General features: G+C 39.8%; 1 protein-coding gene across 3 annotated transcripts; it reads left to right on the top strand.

The window, feature by feature from the left end:
- The first annotated feature begins 3284 nt into the window (after positions 1-3284).
- LOC122641324 (bet1-like SNARE 1-1) lies at positions 3285-24769 on the top strand. 3 transcript variants are annotated; one of them, XR_006329885.1, is made up of 7 exons: positions 3285-3397; positions 3897-3969; positions 17049-17199; positions 24179-24235; positions 24318-24377; positions 24468-24630; positions 24663-24769. XR_006329885.1 is itself a non-coding variant. In XM_043834528.1 (6 exons), the coding sequence occupies exons 2-6, from the start codon at positions 3956-3958 to the stop codon at positions 24555-24557; spliced, it is 372 nt and encodes a 123-aa protein (XP_043690463.1). In that variant the 5' UTR covers positions 3285-3397; positions 3897-3955; the 3' UTR covers positions 24558-24769. The 3 variants fall into 3 exon arrangements, 2 of the variants coding, with proteins under 2 accessions (XP_043690463.1, XP_043690464.1); XM_043834528.1 differs by having other exon boundaries at positions 24468-24769; XM_043834529.1 differs by lacking the exon at positions 3285-3397 and having other exon boundaries at positions 3896-3969; positions 24468-24769.
- The last annotated feature ends 1658 nt before the right edge of the window (positions 24770-26427 follow it).

Raw genomic sequence — 26427 nt, forward strand, 5'->3', positions numbered from 1 at the left:
GGGATAATGATTACAAAACTTTTTTTTTTTGGTTTGAAAATTTTCCCTTTCCTTCCCTTTAATTTTCCTTCCAACCTTTTCTATTTGGTAGGAAGGAAATAAATTTTATTAACAAAAACTCCTTGGGGAATATATATTACGAGAGGCAATGTACAACCAATTAGAAATGAAAGAGGGGAAGCAATTCTGCCACAAAAGAGATGTTTGGGAGGATCCCCCATAACCTACGAAGGCATTAGCAACAAATTTCCCTTCCCTCTGAGTATGGAGAAAGGAGATTATAGAAAAAGCCCTAGACAAATTGCTAGCAGTCCCGGATGATATGAACAATTCTTCATGGGATGGAGGAATGGCGACCTTTGAGGATATTAATGATCATGAGATTATCACTCTCAATACATATGTAGTCCAATTCTCGATCAAGAGTAAGTCGAAGAGCTTTCCTTATGGCCAGAGCTTTTGTTACACAAGCATAGACATGCCCTATTCCTTCTGTAAAGCAGAAGAGAACCTAGTGCTGGTGCGTTCTATAAATACCACCAATCCCTAGTAATCCTGAATTTCCACAACTTGCGCCATCCACATTTTTTTGATAAGATTTGGTTCAGGAGGGTGCCATAAAATAAGAAATGACTCTCTACTTAGGCTCGTAGTTTGATGGTTTTCCAAAAACTCAGAAGTGAAATGAATGGCTTTCTTAATAATTTTCCCCACTGAAGTATCGGAATGCTGGAATATCACATTCAAGTAAGCAACCCAAGTGCCCCATAAAATATGAAGAATTATCATAATCTGCCTAGTAAGCTGTCGTCGAGTCTGTAACCTGGTGATCAGACAATGGACTAGTGCCTTAACATCGTTTGTTCTCGCATATTCTGGAAGGCCAACACAAATCCAAATTTCCTCTGCCCGAGAACACCCAAGAAAGAGGTGATTCATTTCTGCAATATCTCATGAGCATCGTATACAAGAAGAAGGAATATTAATTCCCCAATTGGACAATAGACCCGCAGTAGGTAGTCGACCATGCAACAATTTCCATTGAAATAATTGGACCTTGGGAGCCGTTGGAGAATGCCAAAAATGAAGACATTTTGGGTTGGTGGGAGAGCATCTATCTTGGATTGCCAGTCTATATGTGGATGCCACAAAGAACATACCTGAGGATGTATGTAGTAACCAAATATATCTGTCTGCCCGTGGGAATTGTGGGACTGGGATCGAGAGGATTATTTGTGCCAGATCAAGGGGCCACCGATGTTGAATCAAGAACGCATTCCATGATCTTGAAATGGGCAGCGATGCCCCTCTACACAATGTCTTGTTTTTCCCTTCCTTCATCTATTCATAGAGCTCTTGATTCTACTTGTCGATCCTTTTTTTGGTCCAACGGGAACCAATCGTTAGTCCCTACTATTTCCTGGTCCCATATTTGTCAACCCAAGGATCGGGGTGGGCTTAATGTTAGGCTCTCGGCCACTATGAATCTAGCCCTCCTTGCTAAGAAAGGGTGGGAGTTAATTCAGCCGCCTTCCTCTCTTTGGTCGAGGCTTATGAAAGCTAGGTACTTTCCCAATTCTTCCTTTCTTCAGGCTTGCTGCCCCACCTTTACTTCTTGGGGTGGAAATCGGTGTGCTCCTCTCGTCCTCTTCTTCGTAAGGGCTTATTCTTCCAAGTTGGTAATGGCTCTTCTATCAACCCCTGGATTGATTTATGGATTCCCAGTCTTCCTCCTTCCTCGGCGCCTTTTCCTCTTCCGTGTAATACGCCAATCACCGTCAATTTTTTCATCGATAGGTCCTCTGGGTCTTGGAACTTTGATGCTCTTTTCCATTGGTGGCCACCTGATGTTGCCTTGGCCATACTCTCCATCCCCCTCCCTATCTTCCCTTGCGAAGATCATATCATTTGGGCACCCTGCCCTTCTGGCGTCTTCTCGGTCTCCTCTGCTCATCAAATCATCCTCTCTGGCGACCACTCTAGTGAACCAGTCCCATGGTCTAAGCTCTGGCGTCTTCCAACAGCCCCTAGAGTCTGTCATCTCATTTGGAAAACTGTCCAACTCCGTCTCCCTCTCCCAGATCTCCTCAACCTCAGGGGTTTTCATATCAAACCCACGTGTCACCTGTGTCACCAATCTAATCAGACTCATGCACACCTTTTCATGGATTGCCCTCTGATTCAAGAAGTTTGGAGGTTATCAGGGCTGTCTCAATTCTTCAGTACTCATAATCTGGTGGACCGGATCACTGAGATGCTCAACCTAAATTTCCGATCTAATAGAGAAGAGTTGGTCCAGACCTCTCTCTTTTGCAGTATTCTTTGGCAAATCTGGGTTGGTTACTGGGATATAGTCTTTCGAAACGCTCCGTTTCGCATCAACAACATCCTTTACAAAGCAATCAAAAGTGCTAAAGCCTTTTTCACCGTTCCCTCTAGCCCTTCTCGTCGCCCCAGCATTCTTTCCGTTGGTCATTGCCTCCTTCGAATTTTGTGAAGATTAATGTGGACGGTGCAAGTTTGGGTAATTCTGGTCCCGCAGCAGTTGGAGGAATCGGTAGATTAGACACTGCGTCTTTTTTATTTGCGTTCTCTGCAGGCATTGGCAGATGTACAACCTTCTTTGGGGAAGCCTGGGCCGTTCGCCAAGCTCTTCTTCAAGCGGTTCATAGTGAAATCAAATTGGTGGTCATTGAAAGCGACAATCAGACTTTAGTTAACATCCTGAACCGGCAATCATCTTCCATCCCTTGGAGCGCTTCAATCCTTATATCAGATTACTGGAGCTTGTGCAACTTGTTTGATGTCGTTATATTCCAACACGTCTTCAGGGAAGCTAATGCTGTTGCGGATCGTCTGGCGGCTCTTGGTGCCATCTCCCAATCTTCTTATGTTTGGATGAATACCCCCCCTCTTGTATTTCCCTTCTTATGTATGCTGACTCTTGTGGAACATTGTTCCAATGGTAATAAATTAGTTTTACCAAAAAAAAATAACAAAACCCCACCAACATGTGGGTCCCATCTTCCCAACAATCCCATTCCACCTTTCCCTCTAAACTAAGGGATTCTTTGTATACCGTGGGTGAAGGAAACTGCCAGAGGACTAGGGTTCTACTTCTACATAGCCTAGGATCATGCTAGGACCATTATATCCCAAGCACGGCCATTTACGTAGGGCTTTAACTCTGCTCTGGATCTCAATCCTAGTTCGGGCCCATGAGCAACCCTTATGTGGCCCCACGAAGGACAGAATTTTACGCAACTGTGAACGCTCATCTTTCTTCTCGTCTCTTCTCTTTCTGTTCGTATATAATAGAGTGGTAATCGATTGCAGACTCACAGTCGCTCTACCGTTTAGCTTTAGAAGGACTTCCTTCAGTTTCAGTTCCGAGAAAGTATGTTTATCTTTTCCTCATTCGTTCCTAACAATTTGAAAATTTACAAAATTGAAAGAAACTATAAAGGATAAGCGTCAGCTCATGTTCAGATCTGAATTTAATTTCTGTTGATCTCGAAATTTTTTGTGGAAAGATTGATTGATACTTCACGATGGTGATTCTGTCGATTTCAATTGTCTTTAAAAAATTTCTTTGATTGACATCTATAATTCTACTTTTACGTCGTTGTTTCTGATTGTTCGGTTTGGTAATTTATCATTTTCGTCAGTTTTTTTTCTTTCTTTCTTTCTTCCAGTTATTTTGAAGCTCAGTGTTTTATAAAATTCGCCTCTTTCTGCATTTTTCTTACTTTCACCTTTAGTAAGTTTTCTTTGCATGCTTTGGTTTTTGTTTGGTTTGAGTTTCTGTTACGATTGGATCATATTTTCTGGTAATTTGTTGGTATGTTTACATAATTCTTAGATAATCTATCATATTGGATTATTTTTTTGGACAGAGAAACCAAATACGACTGATAGCCTGTCTAACTGTTTAAAGAAGGGTACCTTGCGGGCCATGAATCCCAGGAGGTTTGTCTCCACGCACCTTCCCGTTGTCATTTATCTTCGTTCAATTATTCTTGTTCTAAAATAAATGCAAATTTCATTCATGCTGGATTTTTAATTTTAGGCTGAATTAGCTGAAATAACAAGAGAAAGAGATTGTCATCTCCCCACCACAATCCCAGTGCTTAATTATCATGCTTTTCCTTAATGTTGCCTCATTTGTCTGCATTTAGAGAAGAATGTTATATTATTTGTTCTCTTATTGCCGCCAAGTCTTGCTGGCTTTTTTTTTTGAAATGTGTAATCATCTATCTTGAATCATGGTGAATGTTGTTAGTGTTGTTCATTTGTGGTAACATCAGAATTTAATTAATTATTTTGGGTGGATCTCAGACATCTATTTACATTTTTGAATTGTTTTCTTTTATATTTAGTCATTTTTCCTCTACAAAAATATTTTAGTTGATCTTTGTTCATTCATTTTCTTCTCTAGTCACTGCTGGCAGTTATAGTTATCTGGACTGGATTCTGTAGATAACTTAGTTCAAAGAGGGATTTTGAATTTTATGTTTAGTTACTGGTACAGACAGTTTTTTTTTTTTGGGGTGAATTGTACAGACAAATTAATCTGTTCATAGAGTGTTTTTTTTTTAAAGAAAAAGAAGAAAAATAAAAAACTGTTTATAGATTGTTAATTTTCTACTGTCAATATGACAATGTTTCACTGAATTGTTTTACTTGAAGAATATGATTTGAAATCAAATCTCTACTACTGTGTTATTTTAGAATTCTGGTATGACATAATTGATGAGGATTGCTTCTATCTAGTCGATGAAGAGAATATTGCTTATTAAAGGATGTTCTAATAATAAGTGGTTTATTATTTTAACCTCCCAAACACTATGTGGGTGGAAACTTCTATTCATTTGCTATCCATCTAGTGTCGTTGAGGAAGTAATCTATCACCTTCTTACTGAAGGATTTCGAAAAGGAAACTAGTATGATCTATGACATCCTTTCAGAAACTAGCATTACACAAATCTGTAGAGTTCTTAAAACTGATAGGGAATGCAGGGCTAGTTTTTTAATCCCTTTATTGTAATCTCAGGTTAAACTCTTTTAGATCTGCTGAGGCACCTAGCATGAATAAAAATCTTTAGCCAGCCAAAAGTGTCTTGTAGCAGGAGCTACTATGCTACTTAAGGTGCTCCCAAAAATTTAGCTACCATAGGTAACTTAAATCACCATATCACCGTCTAATTTTGGTGTCATCAATTCCCTCCTGGTTGGAAGAAACTTGTATAAGATTTTACCTCTTTTCCTTCCATATTTTGGTACTGATGATTCTGCATCAACTGCTCCTAGTAGGAGAGTTATTTTGTCAACAAGTTGCATTGCGTTTGGGCTTTTCTTTCCAAATTCTTAATGCTCTTCCGATGTTGGATTCTTTGATTCTAAATCTTGTCCATTTATTCTGGCAGTTTTGAATTCCAAACTTCTTCATCCAGAAACAGATCATCTAAGCATTTTGTGCCCCATCTGTAATGAATGAATGGAACCCCACTACTTAGCACATCGTTTTCAGTGTAATTCCCACCATCATTCCTGCAATAATTCTTCAATCCATACTTTTCTACATGTTACAGATAAAATTTATGTGTAGGATCAGATCAACCCTTCCACATCTCCCTCCCCAGTGACCTTCTCTTTAATGGGTAGTTGATATAGATCACAGGTCCATGTGTAGCTATAGGAACAAGGCCCCAAAACCAGCCCAGTATTGTTGTGGGATTCAACTGCTGTGGGAGACAGTCTGGCTCTGCTGATGTGACAGGTTTTAGTTGGTTCGATTGAGCATCACATAGTATTCAGAAAAAGTTACTGTTCATGTGAACAGTACCAGGGTTCCTGTTCATATGAACAATGGTGTGGGGGGCCCATATGGACAGCTTGCGTGGAGGAGAATGGAAGCTGCTGTTGAGATCTTTTAGATTATTATCTACTTTCTATTTTGATTAGCTTCTATTTACTTGTAATTACTAATTAGTTAGTTAGTTTCTAATTTTTTAGTTTTAGATAGTAAGAGTTTCTATTTTATTGAGTTTTTTATTTTTGTTTTCCTTATCCAACAAGTAGCTGTTTTTATAGAGTTTCTATTTTGTAATTTTCCAATAGCTACAAGGAGTTACTATTTTCTTGTAATGGTTTTATTCATCATAATTAAAGGAGGACTGTATTCAACCACCAACGATGAGATAGAAAAAGGAGAGTGGTTGTTAATCGTGTAGTTGTGAGAGACAGGTATGGTGAGAGGTAGTGTGGGTGAGAGACCCATCCCTGTCCCCCTTCTTCTATCTATCTATCATCTTCTATCTTCTATTTTCTTTTATTTTCCAAGCAATTTCTGATGTAAATAAGTCACTGGGGGCTTATTTTAGTGGAAATAAGCTTTGGGTTGGGTAATATATGTGTTGTGCTTTTGATCACATGGGTGTATTTTGTAATTGGCCAATTTAATGGGTCTAAAATATGGGTAGAAAATAGGAAAACGGGATTTACTTCCTTAATTTAGTTCGAGTCCTATTTTGAGCCTGTTTTCTTTATTATTTCACTTTTTTAGTCAATTTAGGTTACCTTATTAGTTAAGGATAGTGTTAGGCCTTTCCTTTTTAGTGTCTAGGTCTATTTTTGAGTCTTCTATATAAGTTTGTAAGGGAGGCCAGCATTGAACACGAATTTGATTAATGAAATATTGGCTTTAGCCTTTGTGAAAATCCTGAGATAGGGTGGGTGAGATGCCCAGGCTGAGATAGCCATTCCCTTCTCCAACCCTATTCCATCGATCTCCATTCAGGTTTTATTCAAGCTCCAGTTCTGCCCTAGCTGATCTCTTGAAGAAACATATTCAGTTGCTGGAAATTCTTTGTAGGGTTCAAGATATTTTCAAACAACAAGTTAAGTCTGAATTTGAAATTCTGCAATTATTCTTCCTCCCTTTTAGTAGGTCACATGCAAGGTGATTTTCGCGAGAATTCTGCACAGCCAAATCTAATCAATAGAACCTGCTGAATTTTGATTGAATCGTCCTCAAACTCTTAGAGAGACTTGATCGAAATTTCATTACCATCCACTCAGCCGATTGTCTGAAATTACCCTTTTACCCCTCAATCCTATTTCTACTAGGATTCCTCAATAACTTCATATCTAGTCATCTGATTTAACTATAACTTTCAGCATCTCTCTTCACCCATATAATCCACACTCTCCTAACTTAACCCTAACATCTAACCCTAGGTCCCATCAAACCCTAACCTTAATTTCACAACTTCACATATTTTGACCTAGCGGATTTCCCTAATCCATAGCAGATCCTGGTTAGTGGTTCTAGTTGGTCTTCTACCAATCTAGAACTACATTAATTTCTGTGTTTGGTGATCTGCTGCAACCTATAATTGATCGAGGTAATCAATCTTCTGCTGCTGAGGTTACAATTGATTGGTGATTAATTGGCTGAGATCCTACTGCTATAGTGCTGATTGGCAGAACCACAACAGCTTCATGCGATTTGGTTTGATAGGTATTTTATTGCTGAAATATTAATCCATTCAATCTTCCCACCTGAATTATCTGCTGCTGATGTTTGGAGATCAATTCAGGGATCCAGAAACTCCACTCGATGTCTACTTGAAGGACATCCAATATCCTGCCTGGGGTTAGTAGGTCCTTCGTGATCCAGCCTTACATTAGTAGTGGTTCAGTGATTGACAGTTTGTTGAGGAAGACAGGTTCTGAGCCTAGATCTAGGACGCAGACCTTTTTAGACTTACCAACTTAACGAGCTGCTATTTTCTGCCATCCAGATTTTACGTCTACAAAATTAAAGATTCCATTGGCAATCTTCACAGAAAGATGGTACACATTCTGATTTTTCATTTGTCAGAACGATAACAATCATTTCCAATCTAAGGAACAAACTATTTCCAAAAAGATCATGATTTAGGCTCATCTGATCATCACAGAATCTCAACTATGACCCAGTTTGCTAGATCCTTGAGACTTCATCCTCAAATCCACCTTCCAGCAGGTCTGAAAGATTTGCCTTCCAGGGCCTCCAATCAGGCTTCAGTGTTCTCCTTCTGTAGCCTGTAGATTTCACATCCTATGCTGAGGCCTTAAGCTGCTTAGCCATCCTACACAACTTCTTTGTTGCAACTTGTTGAGCCTAGTTTACCTTAAGGTTCAAATGCAATGTGCTGCCATCACAGGGTCTGATCAATCTTCAGCTATGGAGTTAGCAGAAGCAGGCTGCTACAGATCAAAGGCGGTACAATCCTGTAAAATGAAGTAATACAGAACAAAAAGAGAAAACAAAGAATAGGAGAAGAGAAAAATCAGTTCTTCTGGTTATATATGGCCAGAGAATAAAGCAAATTAAACTCTAAATAATTATGTAAAAGATCTAAACATGTCTATCATTTTATAACAAATCTGAGCTCTAGACTGAATAAAAATAGGAATTATGGACCCCAAACCTAAAAATGGTATGTACAAATTAGTTTAGTTTTAGATGACAGGAATACACTCATCTTAAATTAAGAAACCAGATTTGACTTATATGGGATTCGATGAACTGGGACCCACACAAAGGGCGTACCTAGTGCCCGAGGCTCCCGCCACTGCGGGGTCTGGGGAGGGTCATAGTGTACACAACCTTACCCCCGCTTCGCGGAGAGGCTGTTTCCAGAGACTCGAACCATGACCACTAGGTCAGAATGGAGCAACCTTACCGTTGCACCAAGGTCCACCCTCTATGAACTGGGACCCACATGCTAGCCCTTAATAAGCACTTAAAATAAAATCAGAACTGAAGACTTGAACCTCCCAATAATATATATTTTTTTTGATGACTTATTCTTTATATGAAACTGTATGATGCAGATCTATCAGATCTAATGAATCTGATTAGCCTGAGGGTAATGCATAGTTGTCATGGTGTCATGGTGATCCAAGTCGGTGGAGCGGTGTCTGATCGATATATTGGCACTTCGCCCGCCATGGCGTTCATGTCGACCATGGCAGAATTGTAATTAATTCCAAAGTTGAATGGAAAAATTGAATGGAAAACTAGTAGATAAATCAAGATTTATAAGAGCAATGGCAGAATTGTAATTAATCTGAAGTTGTAAAGGAGTGGCAGAACTGTAATTTAATGGAGTTAAAGATAAAACTGAATGGGCTAAACAGAATAGCAGTAGAGAATATAGGGGATTTTATGTAAATAATATAAGTTGTCCTCACTTGCAATCTTAAAGACTTAATATGTCTTCTTCAACCTTGCAATAACACGATAGAAAGAGGGGCGGTGAACTGGAGTAGTTCCAGCAGAGGAAACTCCTTCTTATGAAGACGATTCTCCCTGCAATTTCTGGAACAAAATCGCAGTGCCAAGGTCTGCTGATCCCAACGAGAAATAGCCCCAAAATTCTGCTGGCAACCGAATGGTGAGATCTGAAATCAGATCTGGCGGATGTCTTAGTTGCAGGTTACTTCGAAAATTTGAATCTCACAGAAAGAGAGACTTCTGCATATGAAACTTCCAAGTATGGATCGCCCAAGAGAAGAACTTATGGATCAAATCTCAGAACCAGTCAATGTGTATGTAAGGATCCTACGATGGCTTTCAGAATCTGGTAGTACCGCCCAAAAAGAAAAAACTCAGAAACCAAGGCTAAAATAGGAGATTTAGGGAAGTAGGGAGTGGGTTTAACGTTGGGGAAGAGGCAGGAAATTAAAGAAGAAGAAATCGAGGAGGGAGAGAGACAAGAGCAGCGTTGGAACTGCTATTTTGTTCCAGAAATTGCAGGGACGCCATGGCGTTGGTCGATGTGCACATTTCTCCAGCGCCAGGACGCCATGACAACTATGGGGTAATGTGCCCACTAATGGTATGGAAGAGATCTGAATTTGACGGCTAGATATGGGAAGATTTGAATCTAGATCTGAGCCAGAACTTAAGATGATAACGACGAGATCTTTAACTAATTTCCAGAATTTAAATCAGTCATAAATAGGAAAGTATTTGAATTTAATGAGGTGGAATAGAAGGGTGGGAAAAAGGGGGATCAATGGCTGATATTGTGGAGATAACTTAGGGGAGAAATAACCCTTGATTTATGTTGAGAGATTAAGAATTAGAGAATAATGCTTGGATGATTATGATCACCCTAAGCTCATCTATTTATAATATTGAAAACATAGGACAGAATTACAATAGGCGATGTGGGACTAAAACCCACATACAAAAGCAACATAATAGCAACAAAATAAAAGAGGAAAATGTCCAGAATACCCCCATGGTATTCTGGCCCATACAATCCAACACTCCCCCTCAAGTTGGAGCATATATGTCATGCATGCCCAACTTGACTAAGATAGGAAGAAACACTTTGCCATTTAGTCCCTTAGTGAACACATCAGCTAACTGATCAGCAAACTTCACAAAGAGAACACAGCTGAGTCTAGCTTTGAGCTTCTCCTTGATGAAATGTCGGTCAACCTCCACATGCTTAGTACGATCATGCTGGACAGGATTATGAGCAATGCTAATGGCTGCTTTATTGTGACTCATGGGAAGGTGGACAACAACACCGATATCTTGCAACAATCCTCTAAGCCATAGGAGTTCACAAATTCCTTGGGCCATCGCACGAAATTCTGCTTCAGCATTAGACCTTGCCACAACATTCTGCTTCTTGCTGCGCCATGTGATAAGGTTCCCAACTACAAAGGAACAATAGCTAGAAATTGATTTTCTATCAGTAGAGCCAGCCCAATCAGCATCAGTATAAGCTTCAATCTTCAGGTGACCATTGGGAGAGAGAATGATTCCTTTTCCTGGAGCAGACTTCAAATACCGCAAAATACGACGAACTGCCTCCATGTGAGAGGAATAAGGATCATGCATAAACTGGCTCACCAAACGTACAGCAATGGCTATGTCAGGTCGTGTGTGAGAGAGATAGATTAGTTTGCCAACTAATCACTGATAACAACCTTTGTCAACAGGTTCACCCTCTTTTTCCTTAAGTCTTGTAGTAGCTTCTATAGGAGTATCGGAAGGATGACAACCTAGCAGCCCAGTCTCAGACAATAGATCAAGGATATATTTTCTTTGAGAAAGAAAGATGCCCTTCGAAGATCGAGCAACTTCTATCCCTAGAAAGTATTTTAGAGGTCCAAAATCCTTTACCTCAAATTCACGGCCAACGAAGAGCTTCAAATTCTTGATAGCATCACCATCATTACCAATGACCACAATATCATCCATATAGACTATGAGAAGGGTTACCTTGTCACCAACTCGTCTGATAAACAAAGTGTGATCAGTATTGCTTTGCTTGTAGCCTGCTGAAATCATAGCCTGCTGAAATCTGCCAAACTAGGCTCTAGGTGACTGCTTCAACCCATACAGGGCACGCTTCAATTTACAGACCCTGCCCTTGGTCCTGTCATCGGAGAAGCCTGGTGGAATGTCCATATATACCTCCTCCTCAAGCTCCCTATGGAGGAAGGCATTCTTTACATCTAATTGCTGAAGATCCCAGCCAAGATTTACAGCACAAGATTATAACACCCTGACAGTGTTGAGTTTTGCCACTGGTTCAAAGGTCTTCTGATAGTCAACTCCATAAATTTGAGTGAACCCCTTTGCAACTAGACGTGCCTTATATCGATCCATTGAACCATCAACTTTCTGTTTGACCACAAAGACCCATTTACGTCCAACTGGTTTTTTCCCTGGAGGAAGAGCCACAAGATCCCACGTATTATTTTTGTGTAGTGCTCTCATTTCTTCCAACATTGCTGCCTTCCACTTTCCATCTGTAGATGCTTCCTGCCAATTTTTAGGAATCGAAGCAGAAGAAAGAGAAGATACAAATGCACGAAAAGAAGGAGAAAGAGAACTATAAGAAACAAAACAAGATATGAGATGCAGAGTGCAAGTCCTAGTATCTTTGCGATGAGAAATAGGTAGGTCGGAAGAAGAGGGCTCACTAGGAGAGGAAGGATCTGGATCTTCAGCCGGCAACTGGATGGGTATTGGTGCTGTAGTGGATTGAAGCTGCTCTCTGTTGGTTCCACTCCTTTTATAGGTGAGTATATTGGGGTTGTCAATCCTCTTCTGAAAGTCACCAATAGTTCTCTGGACTGGAGTCAGCTCCCCCTGAATAGGAACATTAACAACATTCTTTTCTATGGTCTCCCCCTGTAAAGGATTCCCTTCAGATGAGGGGGGAACAGCCAGAGGAGGTTGGGCATCAATTAAAGAAGGTTGGGCAGCATTCAAAGGAGGCTGGACAGCAGCCATGGGGGGTTGGGTAGCAGCCGTAGGTGGCTAGGCAATAGCCAGAGGAACCTCAAGAGGAGGAATCTCAAAAGGCAGCACATCTTCACTAGAACTCTCCCCCTGAAGAGGTGGTGAAGAATAATAGGAAAGTGTCTCATGAAAGACAACATCCATACTAACCAAAGTACGGCGGGAAGGGGGATGGTAACACTCATAACCTTTCTGGGTTGGAGAATAACCCAAGAAAATGCAACGTAAGCCCCTAGGTTCAAGTTTGCCTGGAGTTCTTGTATCTCTAGCATAACACACACAACCAAACACCTTGGGAGGTTCAATAAAAGAGGAGTTCCCCAGTAAAACATCAGATGGGCTACAGGAGTCAAGAACCCGAGAAGGTAATCTATTGATGAGATAGGCAGCAGTGAGAACGGCATCTTCCCAGTATTGAAATGGGACATGCCTAGCTACTGATGGGAGAAAAAAAAAGAAGATAAGAAATGAGAGGGAAAGAGGGAGTAATCGATGGGTGGACTAATGAGAGGGAAGAGAGAAGTTCTTTCCTAGAAAATAGGATGTGAAACTAAAGCAAATAAGTAGAAGAGAAATGGAGGCTATCGACTAGAAGGGAAAATGAGAAATAGAAGGACAAACAGAGGAAAATATGGAGAAACATCTTACCACGAGGATTAGAGAGGGTATAGGTGTTACGACCCGATTACTTATTGGCTGCCTCCTAGGGCTGTCAAGTGTATTTTCCTTGGTTATTTTAAAACCCAGAAAGGATATAGTTGTTATGACTCAATTACTCATTGGCAATTTGTGACTGCCGATGTTATTTTCTTTTACAGTATTCCATATTTTGTCCCTCCCTTGCCTAATTCTATCCCACGGTTGATAATAATTGTGCCCCCCTTTGCCAGTGCTTGTGCCTTTTGACGATGTTCCAGGTGTCTTATCCCCTCCTCCGTTGCAAGTGTATTAGCAGCATAAGTGAACAAGGCCATCTACTGCTACAACGCCAACTACTCCATTTGCTCCTCTAACTAAAGGTCCCTGACTTACCTTTGGCTCTTCACAAAGGTACCTGCTGATCGAGTCGTTATCGAATCAAAACTAAAAATTAATTAACCTAAGTATTACTACTAGAACAGCGGTAAGAAAGGGTATCATATCCACGTGGAACTAAAGGCTAAGTTGTATTTGCTTTTTAGAAGTTTTTGAAAAAGAAATTAATTAATCAAAAGAGATGAGAAATTGCAAAATTGTGAGTAAATAAAATCTATGGGAGAAAACTGCCTTCAGGTTTCGAATTGTGAGAAAATAAAATCTTTAGGAGAAAATTGCCTTTAGGTTTCGAATCCACATTGACCTATTGATTAATCTCTTATGCACACCAAACGATTCATTACCGCTACAAGCCTAATAACAGCACAAAAAGATAATTACAATTCATCCTAGTTATAATCTATCTTGCCAATCACTATTGTCTTTTGCTTCTCGCTTAGTACACTTAGTTCGGTCAGCTATAGACTATCATCGGTACAACCACAATCACAAGAAAACCATTGCCTGAATAGGAAATTGGAATCACAGAGAGAATAAAAAGAATCAATGGTGAGCAATTTCATGAGACCTAGGAAAGACTTAAGATCTCATCCGAAAATGCCCCTAAACTAATCAAAAGAATCAATGTTTCATCTCACCCAAAGACAATAGAAACTTAGCTGTTTATGGTGCTAACCAACGGCATGATATTGCAGCAATGATCTCCAATGAAGCACAACGAGGTGATGTAGTGAAAGATGGATGAGGTGACTGAAACAGTGATGCGATGAAGGATGGGTGAAATTGCTGAATGGTGATGCAACCAACACAAGGGCGACGGTGGTGGTGAGGTACTTTGCGTGTTCAATGTCTCCTTCCCTTGCTGATTCCAAGATAAAACGTGAGAGAGGAATAGACGGAAGGGAGAGCTTTTAGAGAGAACCGTGGAGAGATTTGAGGATTTTTGGAGAGATGGGAGAGAGAGAAAGTAGAGAAGTTTGAGGGCAGAGAGAGATCTTAGGAGAGATGGGATATTAGGAAAGATGGGAGAGAGAAAAACCGTGGAGGGATGGGAGAGAAAAGAGAGTGATTTTAGGGGAGATAGGAGAGGGAAAACCGTAGACAGCATTTAGCTCTCCCCTCTTCTCTTCTAAACCATATTCCCCTTTTCTAAATCCCCTTTTTTCCTTCCAAACCTTATTTATATATTTTCTTCCCCCATAACTTCTAAACCCAAAACCAGGCAAATCCATATAAGGCTTGTAATTAATTTGACTTCCTAAGCTTGTATCATCTCCGTGCAACATTGATGCTGAATCTCTAAAGGCTTGTAAATATCTTTAAACACGTGATTACGGCTTAAGTCAATATGCTTCAAGTATCCGGATTGCCATTGTTTGCCTACAATCATAAAAATTACAAAGTGATATCAATTTAATCATGAATATCAAATTAAAATCATAAACTAAATAACACTTTTCATGAATTTTATAGCCTGATCACCTGTTCTTGTACACAGAAGTTCATGGCTGCTTACCCTATTGAAAATTATGTTTTCATATCTCACTTTCCCTCTGCTTTACATAATCTTGTCTTGTCCGTATCTACTCACTCCATTCATTAGACTTATCAAAACACTTTATCTTACCCTGGGTGTAAAGTGGCTATGGAAACATAAATGGATGCTTTACTCTCTCGACTGACATGGACCTTGGTAGACTTACCTCCCGGTATGGATCTTGTACGGTATCGTTCGGTATACACAATTAAGTACACTTTAGAGGGTGCAGTTGAATGGCTTAAGTCTTGTTTGGTTGTGAAGGGCTTTACTCAGACATATGGTGTGACTTACTCTGAGCCCTTCTCACCAGTTGCTCGACTAAATTCGGTATGAGTTCTTATCAACTTGGCTATAAATTTAGATTGGCAACTCTATCAGTTGGATATTAAGAATGCGTTTTTATATGGTGATCTACAAGAGGTGTATATGGAGCAACCTCCAGGGTATGTTGCTTAGGAGGAGGATTCACATAGTGTATGTAAGCTATACATGGCTATTTATGGTTTGAAATAGTCACCTAGAGCCTGGTTTGACAAATTCGGCTCCATTGTTTTCTAAATGTGATTTTTCACAATGCTATTCTGATCACTCAATCTTTGAAACAATTACCTAGGGCCTGGTATTGTAGAGGTCAAATCCTTTCTACATGAGCACTTTTAGATGAAAGACTTGGGTTCCCTCAATTATTTTCTTAGTGTTAAAAGTACTACGATGCAAGAAAGAGATTAGTCTATCACAACAGAAATATGTGTTGGATCATTTGTTTGAAAGTGGTATGCTTGCATGTAAACCAGTTGATACTCCTATGGACCTTCATCAGAAGTTTGGCATAGATGATGGTGAAGTGTTTGATGATCCACCTCGGTACAAATGATTAATTGGGATGCTTATTTATCTAACTGTTACTAGACTTGACATTTCCTTTGTTGTGGGTGTTATTAGCCAATTTATGCAGTCACCGAAGAACGTTCACTGGGAGGCAACTTGTTGTATCTTAAGATACCTAAAGGGGCTCTAGGAAAGGGGCTCATTTATCGTCCACATTGGAATATGGATTTGGTAGGGTTTTTCGATACTCATTGGGCCAGTGCTGATGGTGATAGGAGATCTACCACATGTTATCACGCGTTAATTGGTGGCAAACTTGTCTTGTGGGGAAACAAAAAACAAAAAACTGTCGCTAGATCCAGTGCTAAGGCTGAGTATAGGGCTATGACTCGTACTGCACGTCTATACCTGAGTAAATGTGGTTGAGATCACTTATTCAAGAGTTGGGTTTTCCAATTACTCAGCTTATGAAGATGGTTTGTGATAATCAAGCTGCAATTTACATTGCCAGCAACCCGGTGTTTCACGAGAGAACCAAACATATTAAGGTTGACTGCCACTTTGTGCAGGATGCTGCTACGAAGAAGCTAATTGTTACTTCGTTTGTTTCCTCTACGGCTCTACTGACTAGTTGGCTGATCTGTTACACCAACCTTAACCCATCCATTCGTGAAGTTAACCATCAGTCCTTTGACATCCCAACTAAAACCCAACCTTATAACCCTATGAACTCATTTTCTACAGTTAAAACCCTTCTAAACTATTCCTATATAAATCAACCAGCATCATGGGTCTTTATCACTATCCACGCTGTTCAATCATAAAATAATATTATAATTTTCTCCATCCTTCTAAGAAATCCTTCACCTTCTTAGACCTTTTAAATTTGCACTGGCTTCGATATTGTTGCTGGATCAATCCTTGAAGGAGGAATTCTCTCTCCCCATATTTTCTTGTAAAAGAGTTGAAGAATCTTCCAATCAAAGAACAAATGTCCCAATTCTACTCCCAGTATCATTGTAAGAAGTTGGAAAATTTTAACAAGATATGTCCCTAATACGTATCTGTGCAGATCCTGGCAAAGCTTTTCTCCCCCCCTCCCCCCTCTTTACTTTTCCTGGATAAAGATGTTACACAAATGCTGCTGTAGTTATATTACATACTAATGTTTGTGCAGGGTAAAACTTGCCCCAACTAAAATTGGATTTTTTTTTTAATTACTTGGGTGATAGGAGTTAGCAGAGTATATTTGTTGCTCATCCATCATCATCTCTCTCTCTCTCTCTCTCTCTTGCGTCATATTTTCGATGCCTTGATGTGCAGGGAGGTGCGTAGCCATAGAACCGCTCTCTTCGATGGCATTGAGGAGGGTGGTATCAGGGCCTCCTCATCATACTCCTCACATGAAATTGATGAACACGACAATGATAGAGCTGTCGATGGATTGCAAGACAGAGTCAATCTACTAAAGAGAGTAAGTGAAATCACTATTTGTTTTACCATTTAATTATATATTTGTGGCTTGTTTTCTTGTGTGATTGGAATCCTGATTCATGGTGAAATTTGTTGTTTAGTTACATACTATTTTCTCTTTTTCTATGCTATGGCCTTTTGCAAGGTGAATGGTTTACATCTAGCGGGTATTTCCTAAAAGTAGATAATGTCCAGATTTCCAGGCTAACAAAACTTGTTCTGAGGTTCAAATAAGTTTTCAGTCATGATCTTTGGCTTGAAATTTCTGCTGTATCTGAGAGTTGTTCTAAGTTTACTGTGTGACATAATTATAAATAGGATACAATGCCCGTATATGATGTGCTTCATTTGAGATCAATTCTTCGCTGCAATCGCTTCGATCCACCCCCTTGGTGTAATATGCCCCGAGGAATTCCTCCCAGCAGACTTCCCTGTAAAAAAGTGAATGCTTCTGACTAACTACCCTGGACATTGAAGAAACCATGAATGGCTCTCATTTCCCTGCATTGCATGCATGGCAAATGAATGGGCCTCTTTATTTAAGTGACTAGAAATGTATTTCAACAAACATATTTTAAACTTAGACATGAGTCCAATAATGGATAATAAGATATCTAGAAGTTGCTATGGTCATGATCTTGGCAAAGCTCCACAGGTCCCTTTGCAACTTTACAGACTTTGCTTTCGCTGACTCTGACCTGCACTGCTTCCATAATCCCAGATTGCAGCGCTAGGGATTCTGCTAATTGAGCGGACATAGTATGTGAGCAGCTACAGCCTGCAGAAATAAACATACTGTTACATAAAACCTGCTGCTCTCTCTCTTAGGTGTTCTTCATTTTTATTTTTTTTCTTTTTTATGAGAAGGAAACAAAGATGACACTAATAAGGAACGAAGTCAAATACACATATATTACCACTACAATGAGAGCTATATGCTACCTGTGCTAAGTACTTAAGTATAAACATGAGTTCATAGTTTACGGACCCATTATATACCCATAAGAACTTAGACATAATACTCAAAATATCCAAAATGTCAGGTGTCAACTGCCAGGCCCAATATTCGTGGTAATCTTGGCTGAGCCAACGAACCACCTCCGAATGACACATCCAGATCTCTAGTCTCGACATCCCCATTTGCAGTGCTCCTTGCAACCCCTGGAGCAATCCTTGAACCTGCTTCATGGATACATTCTGATTGACTAAAATACATACACCCCAAACAAAGTTACTGTTGTCTAAAATAACAGCCGCCCACCCAAAATGAGAAGTAAATTGATCAAAGCAAATAGCAGAAATTAACATTGATGATCTAAAACTAGTAGATCCAGTGGCTGTTGATGGTGTGTCAAGAAGCATATCAAGTTACCTATCAAGTCCTGGATAGTGAGGAAAACATAAAGTAAAAAGTCCCAAATCACATACCCAACGTTGCACATTAGATTCAACATGCTGGGGAGAGTGGTGAATTGTTGAAATAGACACAAATTCCTTGCAGACCATAGAAAATAGAACGTTAGAGAAGCAACAGAAAACAAATTAACTTTATCTAACTTGGACAGACTGATCTGATAAAAAGGAATGAAATAGGTGCAAGAGAGAGGAAGGTCAAAAGGCATCAATCCGCACACTCAAAGGTCCTGCAAACCAAACACATTTAGAGAAATCATACGATAGAAAAATGTGCCAATCCGACTCAGTATCAGATTTACAATCACACATCTATCATCTATGTCCACAAAAAAAGCAAACAATTTAAATATGGGATGAACTTTCAACCTCTAAAGAAATCTTCAAACTTTGTTCATTGAATGTCTACTAGTGAGATGAGTGTCGGACTGAGAAAAAAACTGAGCAACATTTTTTTGCAGAATTCCCATTGAGAGAGGAAGGTGTGAATATTGACAATCAAAGTGTGCTGGAAAAATCTGAACTTGAAAAATTCCATTGGCAACCATCGGTGGAAATAGTGACCAAACAAGGCATTCATTCCATCTACAATTAGAAAAGAGATCAGACACTGGATGAAATAATGGGTGAGGAGAAACAGATCTGAGAATAATAAATCCCTCCAAAGATGGAATCCAAGGATAGCTCCAAATGGAACCTGTTTGCCATCTCCAATTTTCCAGCATACAAGTTGGCGAACCATAAGCAATATTTTCTTGATGCTATTTCATGTCCATAAATAATTCATTGGTTTAAATGTAGGATGTAGAAGGTGTTGGTTTCAGAAATAAAGATTCTTAAGAAGCAAAACCCACATTGAATCTGGTGAATTAAGAAGTCTCCAAACCAACTTAATGATTAAAGACTGATTATGAACAACACTAATACGAAAGCTTAGTCCCCTTGATTCCTTGGTCTGCATATAGTTGACCATGAGAGAGGGGTAAATCCCTTCACACTGACGACATCATACCAAAAACAGAACTAATTGAATCTAATCGACGACAAACTTATACAGGAAATAAGAAACAAAACATTAGATAAGTCGGTATGGCATTAAGAACCAACTGAACAAGCACAAGTCTCCCTGCTTGTGAGAGGAATGGAATTTTCCAGCCACCAAGACGAGCCTCAACTCTAGACACAACAACCGCAAGGGCCTATGATTTAGAATGAGGGATGTGCATATGGGTACCAAGGTATATAGAAGCTGGATCTATATCATGAACACCGAAAATTCTATAAACAGAAGATTTAAACCCGGGGTCAACTGATCAGCTGAACGTAACTTCACTTTTTTCAAAATTAATTTGTTGTCCTGACAAATCATGGACAATGCAAGAATTGATTTCAAAGTAGTTATTTCACTCCAATTAGTACACCTTGATTTTTGGGGTTTATTTATTTATTTATTTATTGCAGTGTAGATATAATCTTGTGTTAGTAGCCAGGAAACCCTGATGTTCTCATCTTGGTTGAAGTGATTTTTGTTATTCTCAGTGTCTTCACCATCCAAAGAAGGAAAAGACAAGTGAAAATGCCTAAAGAGGCTGCAAAGGCGAGCTATTAGGTGCCCGTCCAAAGATTTATGTTTTCCATCTGAGAGGCAAGAGAAAAGAACCTTTGGATGGGCACCTAGTTCTGCCAGATGGCAGGTCAGAAGGAACTGAATTTTTTTGGATTGGACTGATGTCAATACATGAGGCAAACCTGATAGGGCTAGACTCACTAAAACAGCAAGTAAGTAAACCCAAGCCACAAGTAGGACTGTAGGGTATAATTTCCAGCAACAAAAGGGAATGGATGGCTAAGGAACCAAGGCTTAGATCAGCTTAAGTTCTGGTCGACTGTGGGGAATAGGTAGAAGAACGATACTTCATAGTTTGATAGGAATCCGGGGGTTAGATTGATTGTACGATAGGAAGAACAGAAACAGAAAGTAAAAGGACAGATTTAGTAACAATCAAAAACTTACAAACTACTGGTCAGATCAACACCAAAGTTGGATCGATGGAGATGGTCCTCCAAATATCTCAACAAGTTGATGGTTAGATCAAGAGAGATGAAGGCCGGACTGAAATTAGAAAGTAAGTTCAGAAATCAATGACTTAGTAATATCCAGCAAACTAACCAATAGATGGAACTCAACTCTAGGTCGATAATAGAACACTTCAAAATCCATTGGGGAACTGATGGCCAGATTGAGAGTTACATGTGGATAAAAGTTTCTGCAGAAAACCTCCACAACAGGTTGCTGAAGGTATGGAAGGATGGAGGGTGACCTGCTCTTGTTCTAAAATCACCACCGACAATATCTTACTTCAATGGTACCAGCTGGCAATGGCACAACTTCAGAAGGTCTAAGTCAGCTTCAATAGGGTTAAGAATGCAAGGGAATATGGTAGAAGAAGAAGAAGGGATGAAGAAGGGGATATGACTAAGGCCCTCTCACCTATGGCCTAGGTCAGTCTCTCACTAAGTTACACTAACCCTAATGGCAGCACACCACTATTGCAAGGAATCTCGACATGTGTACTATCTCTCACAGCCAAGGCAAACAAAAGCCTGTTTTTTTTTAACGTCATAAATCGTGGGGGCTACTACAACCTGTAACCTGCGAAAATCAGAGAAGAAGAAGAGAAGAGAATAGAAGAGAAGAGAAGAGAAAGGAGAGAAGAGTTGCAGCCGTAATGTCTCTTGAACGCATTAAGTGAATAATAGAGTACAATATATAGGATTTAGGTAAAAGGAGAAAAGAACAAAAAGGACCTTATGGTGGGGCAGGAACAGATCTCGTGATTAGTGCCTGGCGCTAATCACGATACTCTGTTTGAGCCCCACGATATGCATTCTAACACACCCCCTCAAGCTGGAGCATATATATCAATCATGCCCAGCTTGTTACAAATATACTCTATCCTCCCATTACCCAAAGACTTAATAAACACATCCACAAGTTGTTCTCCTGTTCTGACATGACTTGGAAGAATCAATCCACGCTGCATTTTTTCTTGAACAAAATGGCAGTCAATTTCAATATGCTTTGTCCTCTCATGAAACACAAAATTAGAAGCAATATGAATTGACGCCTGATTATCACACCATAATCGCATGGGAACTTAAGTCTTGAAGCCCAACTCAGACAATAGCTGCTGTATTCATATCAATTCACGAGTCAATTGTGCCATAGTTCTATATTCTGACTCTGCACTGGAACGAGCCACAATACTCTGCTTCTTGCTCTTCCATGAAACAAGGTTCCCTCCAACAAATGTGCAGTATCCAATAGTTGACCTTCTGTCAATTGGAGATCCTGCCCAATCAGCATCTGAAAATCCTTCAACTCTGCTATGTCCATTATCACGATACACAATCCCTCTGCCTGGAGCCTTTTTGAGATACCATAGAATACAAACAACTGCATCCCAATGAGAAGTCCGAGGAGAGGAAAGGAATTGACTCACCACACTAACTGGAAAGGCAATGTCGGGTTGTGTAACTGTTAGGGAGTTCAGTTTACCCACTAGTCTTCTATATCTCTCAGGGTCATCAAGAGCATCTACTCCTTCAACAACTAATTTCACGTTCTGGTCCATTGGTGAGTCCATAAGTTTAGCCCCAAGTGTACCTGTCTCAATAAGTAAATCCAACACATATTTTTGTTGTGACAGAAAAACTCCCTTTTGAGACTGAGCCACTTCAATTCCCTAAAAATATTTCAACTTCCCCAAATCCATAGTGTGAAACTTCTGTTGAAGATATGACTTCAGCTCAGCTATACCAACCGAATCATCACCAGTAATGATAATATCATCCACGTATACAATCAGCAAAATCCTCCCCGCACCTGACTGTCTATAAAAGAACGAGTGATCACTTCCACAGCTGGACATGCCAAAAGCAAGAGCAACCTCAGTGAATCTGCCAAACCACGCACAGCCCATGCAAGGACTTCTTCAATCTACACACCATTCCAGACTCCCCCCTGAGCAACAAACCCCGGAGGTTGCTCCATATAAACCTCTTCTTGCAGAGTGCCGTGTAGGAATGCATTCTTGACATCAAGCTGAAATAAGGGCTAGTGATACGTTGCTGCAAGAGAGATTGGAATACGAACAGAAGAAAGTTTGGCAACGGGTGAAAAGGTATCTAAGTAGTCCACACCATACACTTGTGCATAACCCTTCGCTACAAGTCTTACTTTCAAACGGGACAAAGAACACCAGTCAAGTCACCAAAAGGAAGCAAAACACTCGCCCCCCAAAAAAAAATCTGCTGCCACCAATCAAATCAGCGCACATTACCCACAGCTTCAAGAAAAAATCGATGGGACTGCTTCCAACATGGAAGAACCACCCAAAAACACAGACCAACAATATGGCACTTGATTGCCAATCAAACAATCACAAACATCACCACAAAAAATAAAAAATCTGCTCTTAATTGAAGAAGAGCAGATTTACATCCTGTACACCAAATCCACAATCAATAAACACCAATAAAACCACAGAGGTGAAAAATCACCCCCTTCTTTAGGTTCGTGAACCTCTGGTAGAGCTAACCAGAAATCGTAGAAGTGAAGGGAAAAGAAAGAGAAGAAACAAGGAGAGGGACTTATGCAGGCCTAGGAACTCTGCTCTGATACCATGTAACCTGCGAAAATCAGAGAAGAAGAAGTAGAGAAGAGAAGAGAAGAGAAAAGAGAGAAGAGTTGCAGCCGTAATGTCTCTTGAATTCATTAAGAGAATAATAGGGTGCAATATATAGGATTTAGGTAAAGGAGAAAAGATAAAAAAGGACTTCACGGTGGGGCAGGAACAGATATCGTGATTAGTGCCTAGCGCTAATCATGAGACTCTGTTTGAGCCCCACGATATGCATTCTAACACAACCCTTCTTTCATTTATAACAATAGGGTACAACTCAAAATAGGAAACCCTTTCAATCTTAAAAAAGAGTAACCGTCTAGAAAACTTTAAAAAATAGAAAATAACTACTTAATTCTGTGTAGAGGTTTTATATTTAGGCTCATAGAATTGGCCCATTACAATAGTAATCTCAAATATATGAAGCCCATGGCTCACATAACCTACTAGACACTCAAATTAAGCCCAACTTTACCCAAGAAAGTGAACCAAACCCAAAACAATAGGCCCATCTTCTCTTCTTGCTGAAACTCTGCATCATAACCTTTTGCCTTATAACCTAGTTCCTTCATATTGTTCCTCACAATATGTTGGTGGTGCATTTGGCATTGCACATGGGCACCACAACCAGTAATATTCTCCCCTAGACTAAGTTGGTAAGAAAGAGACTGAGTGGTTGGTTTATTAGGTGATTAGTATGCATCTCTCTCTCTCTCTCTCTCTCTCTCTCTCTATATATATATATATATATATATATATATATATATATTAAGAGAAATGATCGTAATTCTTTGCTGGAAAACTTTATCTTCGAAAGTTAAGCTCATGCTTCTTGTCACTAAAGCAAATATTTATATTTTTCGTCACCTCATATGTTAACAGTTGACCGGAGATATACATGAGGAGGTTGAGAATCATAACCGGGTATTGGACCGAATGGTAAGTTATACCGAATTCTCTATGGTAAATTGAAAGTCATGTGCCTATCATTGTTCTCACAAGGGTTGTATTCATCAACTAGGGCAATGAAATGGATGCATCAAGGGGAATCCTTTCTGGAACTGTGGATCGATTCAAGTCGGTATGTGAATGAGATTCCTTCCCTTGTAGTATTCTTTTTTCTAAGGTGGCTGTTTCCGTGCTTAGTATGGTGAACTCTTTACTGCTGTAGGTTTTCGAGACCAAATCAAGCCGGAGAATGTTTACACTTGTGGCATCTTTCGTCCTCATCTTCCTGATCATATATTATCTGACTAGATAATCAATCTGTCTACAATTTACTAGGGTACAACTGCTAGGTTTGCTAGACTGGAAAGACTGTTCTCCTTGATACACCTAATATTCACCTAGATAAGAATAGTTTCCCCCCCCCCCCCTGTAAGATATTTCTGCATGTGAGTTCATGAGCACATTTCAATGTATTTGACTTGTTTGCGAATGTGTGGAATGGATTGCAGTTCTTCATTTCCTGCATCTCTAGCTCTGCTGATCTGCTCCTTTTTTCTTTTCCTCCCCCCCCCCTCTGAATTCCCTTGTCTTGATTCAAAGTAGAGAACACCATATTTCTTTCTATTTGGCTCTCTTTTCAATGACCATCTGTGTTTTGTATCTTGAGTTCAGGAGGGCTTTCTCCAACCTTTGATATTAATTCTGATCATGTGAAATCAGAGTTTGATTATTCCTCCTCAGATGTCATGCATGAGCCGCTGACTACCAGGATAGGTCTCCCGTGTACTGAGTTTGGAAATACGTGAAGGTTATTGTCTACCATATAAATCCTTGACTGCTTGCAGAGTAAATATTTTTCTAAACCATGAAGCTACAGTATTCTTAAGTTTATATGTACATTTCACAAATGTTTTAGCTTCAAAGGTAGGGATGTCATGTAGCACAGGTTATATTGTACGTTGTCTGTAGTTCATATGGAAGAACCTTGGAGAAAGGTACCTTAACCTGTCCCATACCCCCTAGTCCGCCTCGACCCCTAAGAGAAATATTGTTACTCATTAACCGTAAAAAAGTGAAAATTTGATTTACATTTCAAAGCTGGAGTGAAATTGAATGAGGGGGACCAAGAGGTACCCTTGCAAGCTTGTTTTTTAATAACAAAACAAAATCATGTTTTTACTGATTATCTTAATCATTGTTGCTCGTATATGAGAGGTTACAATTACAGCTTGTATTTATACGGTTAACAAACAAGTAGGAAATTTTATTAATGATATAAATAAAGGCCGTACCCAGTGCACAAGGCTCCCATGTTTAGTAGGGTCTGGGGAAGGTCAAATGTATGCAGCATTACCCCTATTTCCAGGACTTGAACCCGTGACCAAGCGTTCAGCAAGTGAGCACTTGACCAACGTGCCAAGCATGGGACTTCTCTATCTCTGTGTATTACCACCCACCCCCACCCCCAAAACACCCAAGCCCACACAACCCAGGAATATTAAATAGGGATGGATAGACACTTCACTGCAGTCAGCAAGGTTTGCCTTGCTGAGTGTTTGACGTAATGTCGTAATGAGCTACCCAGATCAGGCCTTTTTTTTTTTTTTCTTTCTCAAATGGAGTATGGAAGCTTTCTTTTCATTCAAGTTGCCTTATTTAGATTTTTGGACAATAACCCTCTAAGATCTGAAGAGTGAAGACACCACAACAATCAGTAATTGTTTCTGCAACAGTTTTTCCTATTTCCACCAATGCAAGTGAGCTGTACCAATGCAAATCAGCTGTAATTAGCTTCAAAAACACAAACTATACAAGCTGAGGGGAGTTGATAAGACATGGTATCAAATTTGAAGATAACTGGTATTTTAAATTTGTATCGATCCATATTCTTTCGGTTTGAGAGACAGATTTGTATCCTATTGTTATATTTTAATTAGGGAGAAAGAATGGTAATCGGTCACCAAGTGCACGCCATCTTTGCGCCCAGACACAGGGTGCACGTAATGACCGCCGCACCCCCTTGGAAAGATGGAAATGATCAGGGATACGATCTGGGCGCAGGGGCGTCGTGCGCTGCACCACGGGGTGGCATTCTCTTTCCCTTTTAATTAAGTGTAATCTGTTTGTAACTGGACTAATTTGCCTACCCCATCTTACTAAGCAGTGTTTTTAGGTAATGGTTT

The sequence above is a fragment of the Telopea speciosissima genome, chromosome 10, assembly GCF_018873765.1.
Source record: "Telopea speciosissima isolate NSW1024214 ecotype Mountain lineage chromosome 10, Tspe_v1, whole genome shotgun sequence".
Classification (NCBI taxonomy): domain Eukaryota; kingdom Viridiplantae; phylum Streptophyta; class Magnoliopsida; order Proteales; family Proteaceae; genus Telopea; species Telopea speciosissima.

Coding starts and splice junctions, on each gene's coding strand:
- LOC122641324 (XM_043834528.1), top strand. Junction 17,200..24,178: donor GAGTCAATCTACTAAAGAGA/GTAAGTGAAATC, acceptor ATATGTTAACAG/TTGACCGGAGATATACATGA. Junction 24,378..24,467: donor CTGTGGATCGATTCAAGTCG/GTATGTGAATGA, acceptor TTACTGCTGTAG/GTTTTCGAGACCAAATCAAG.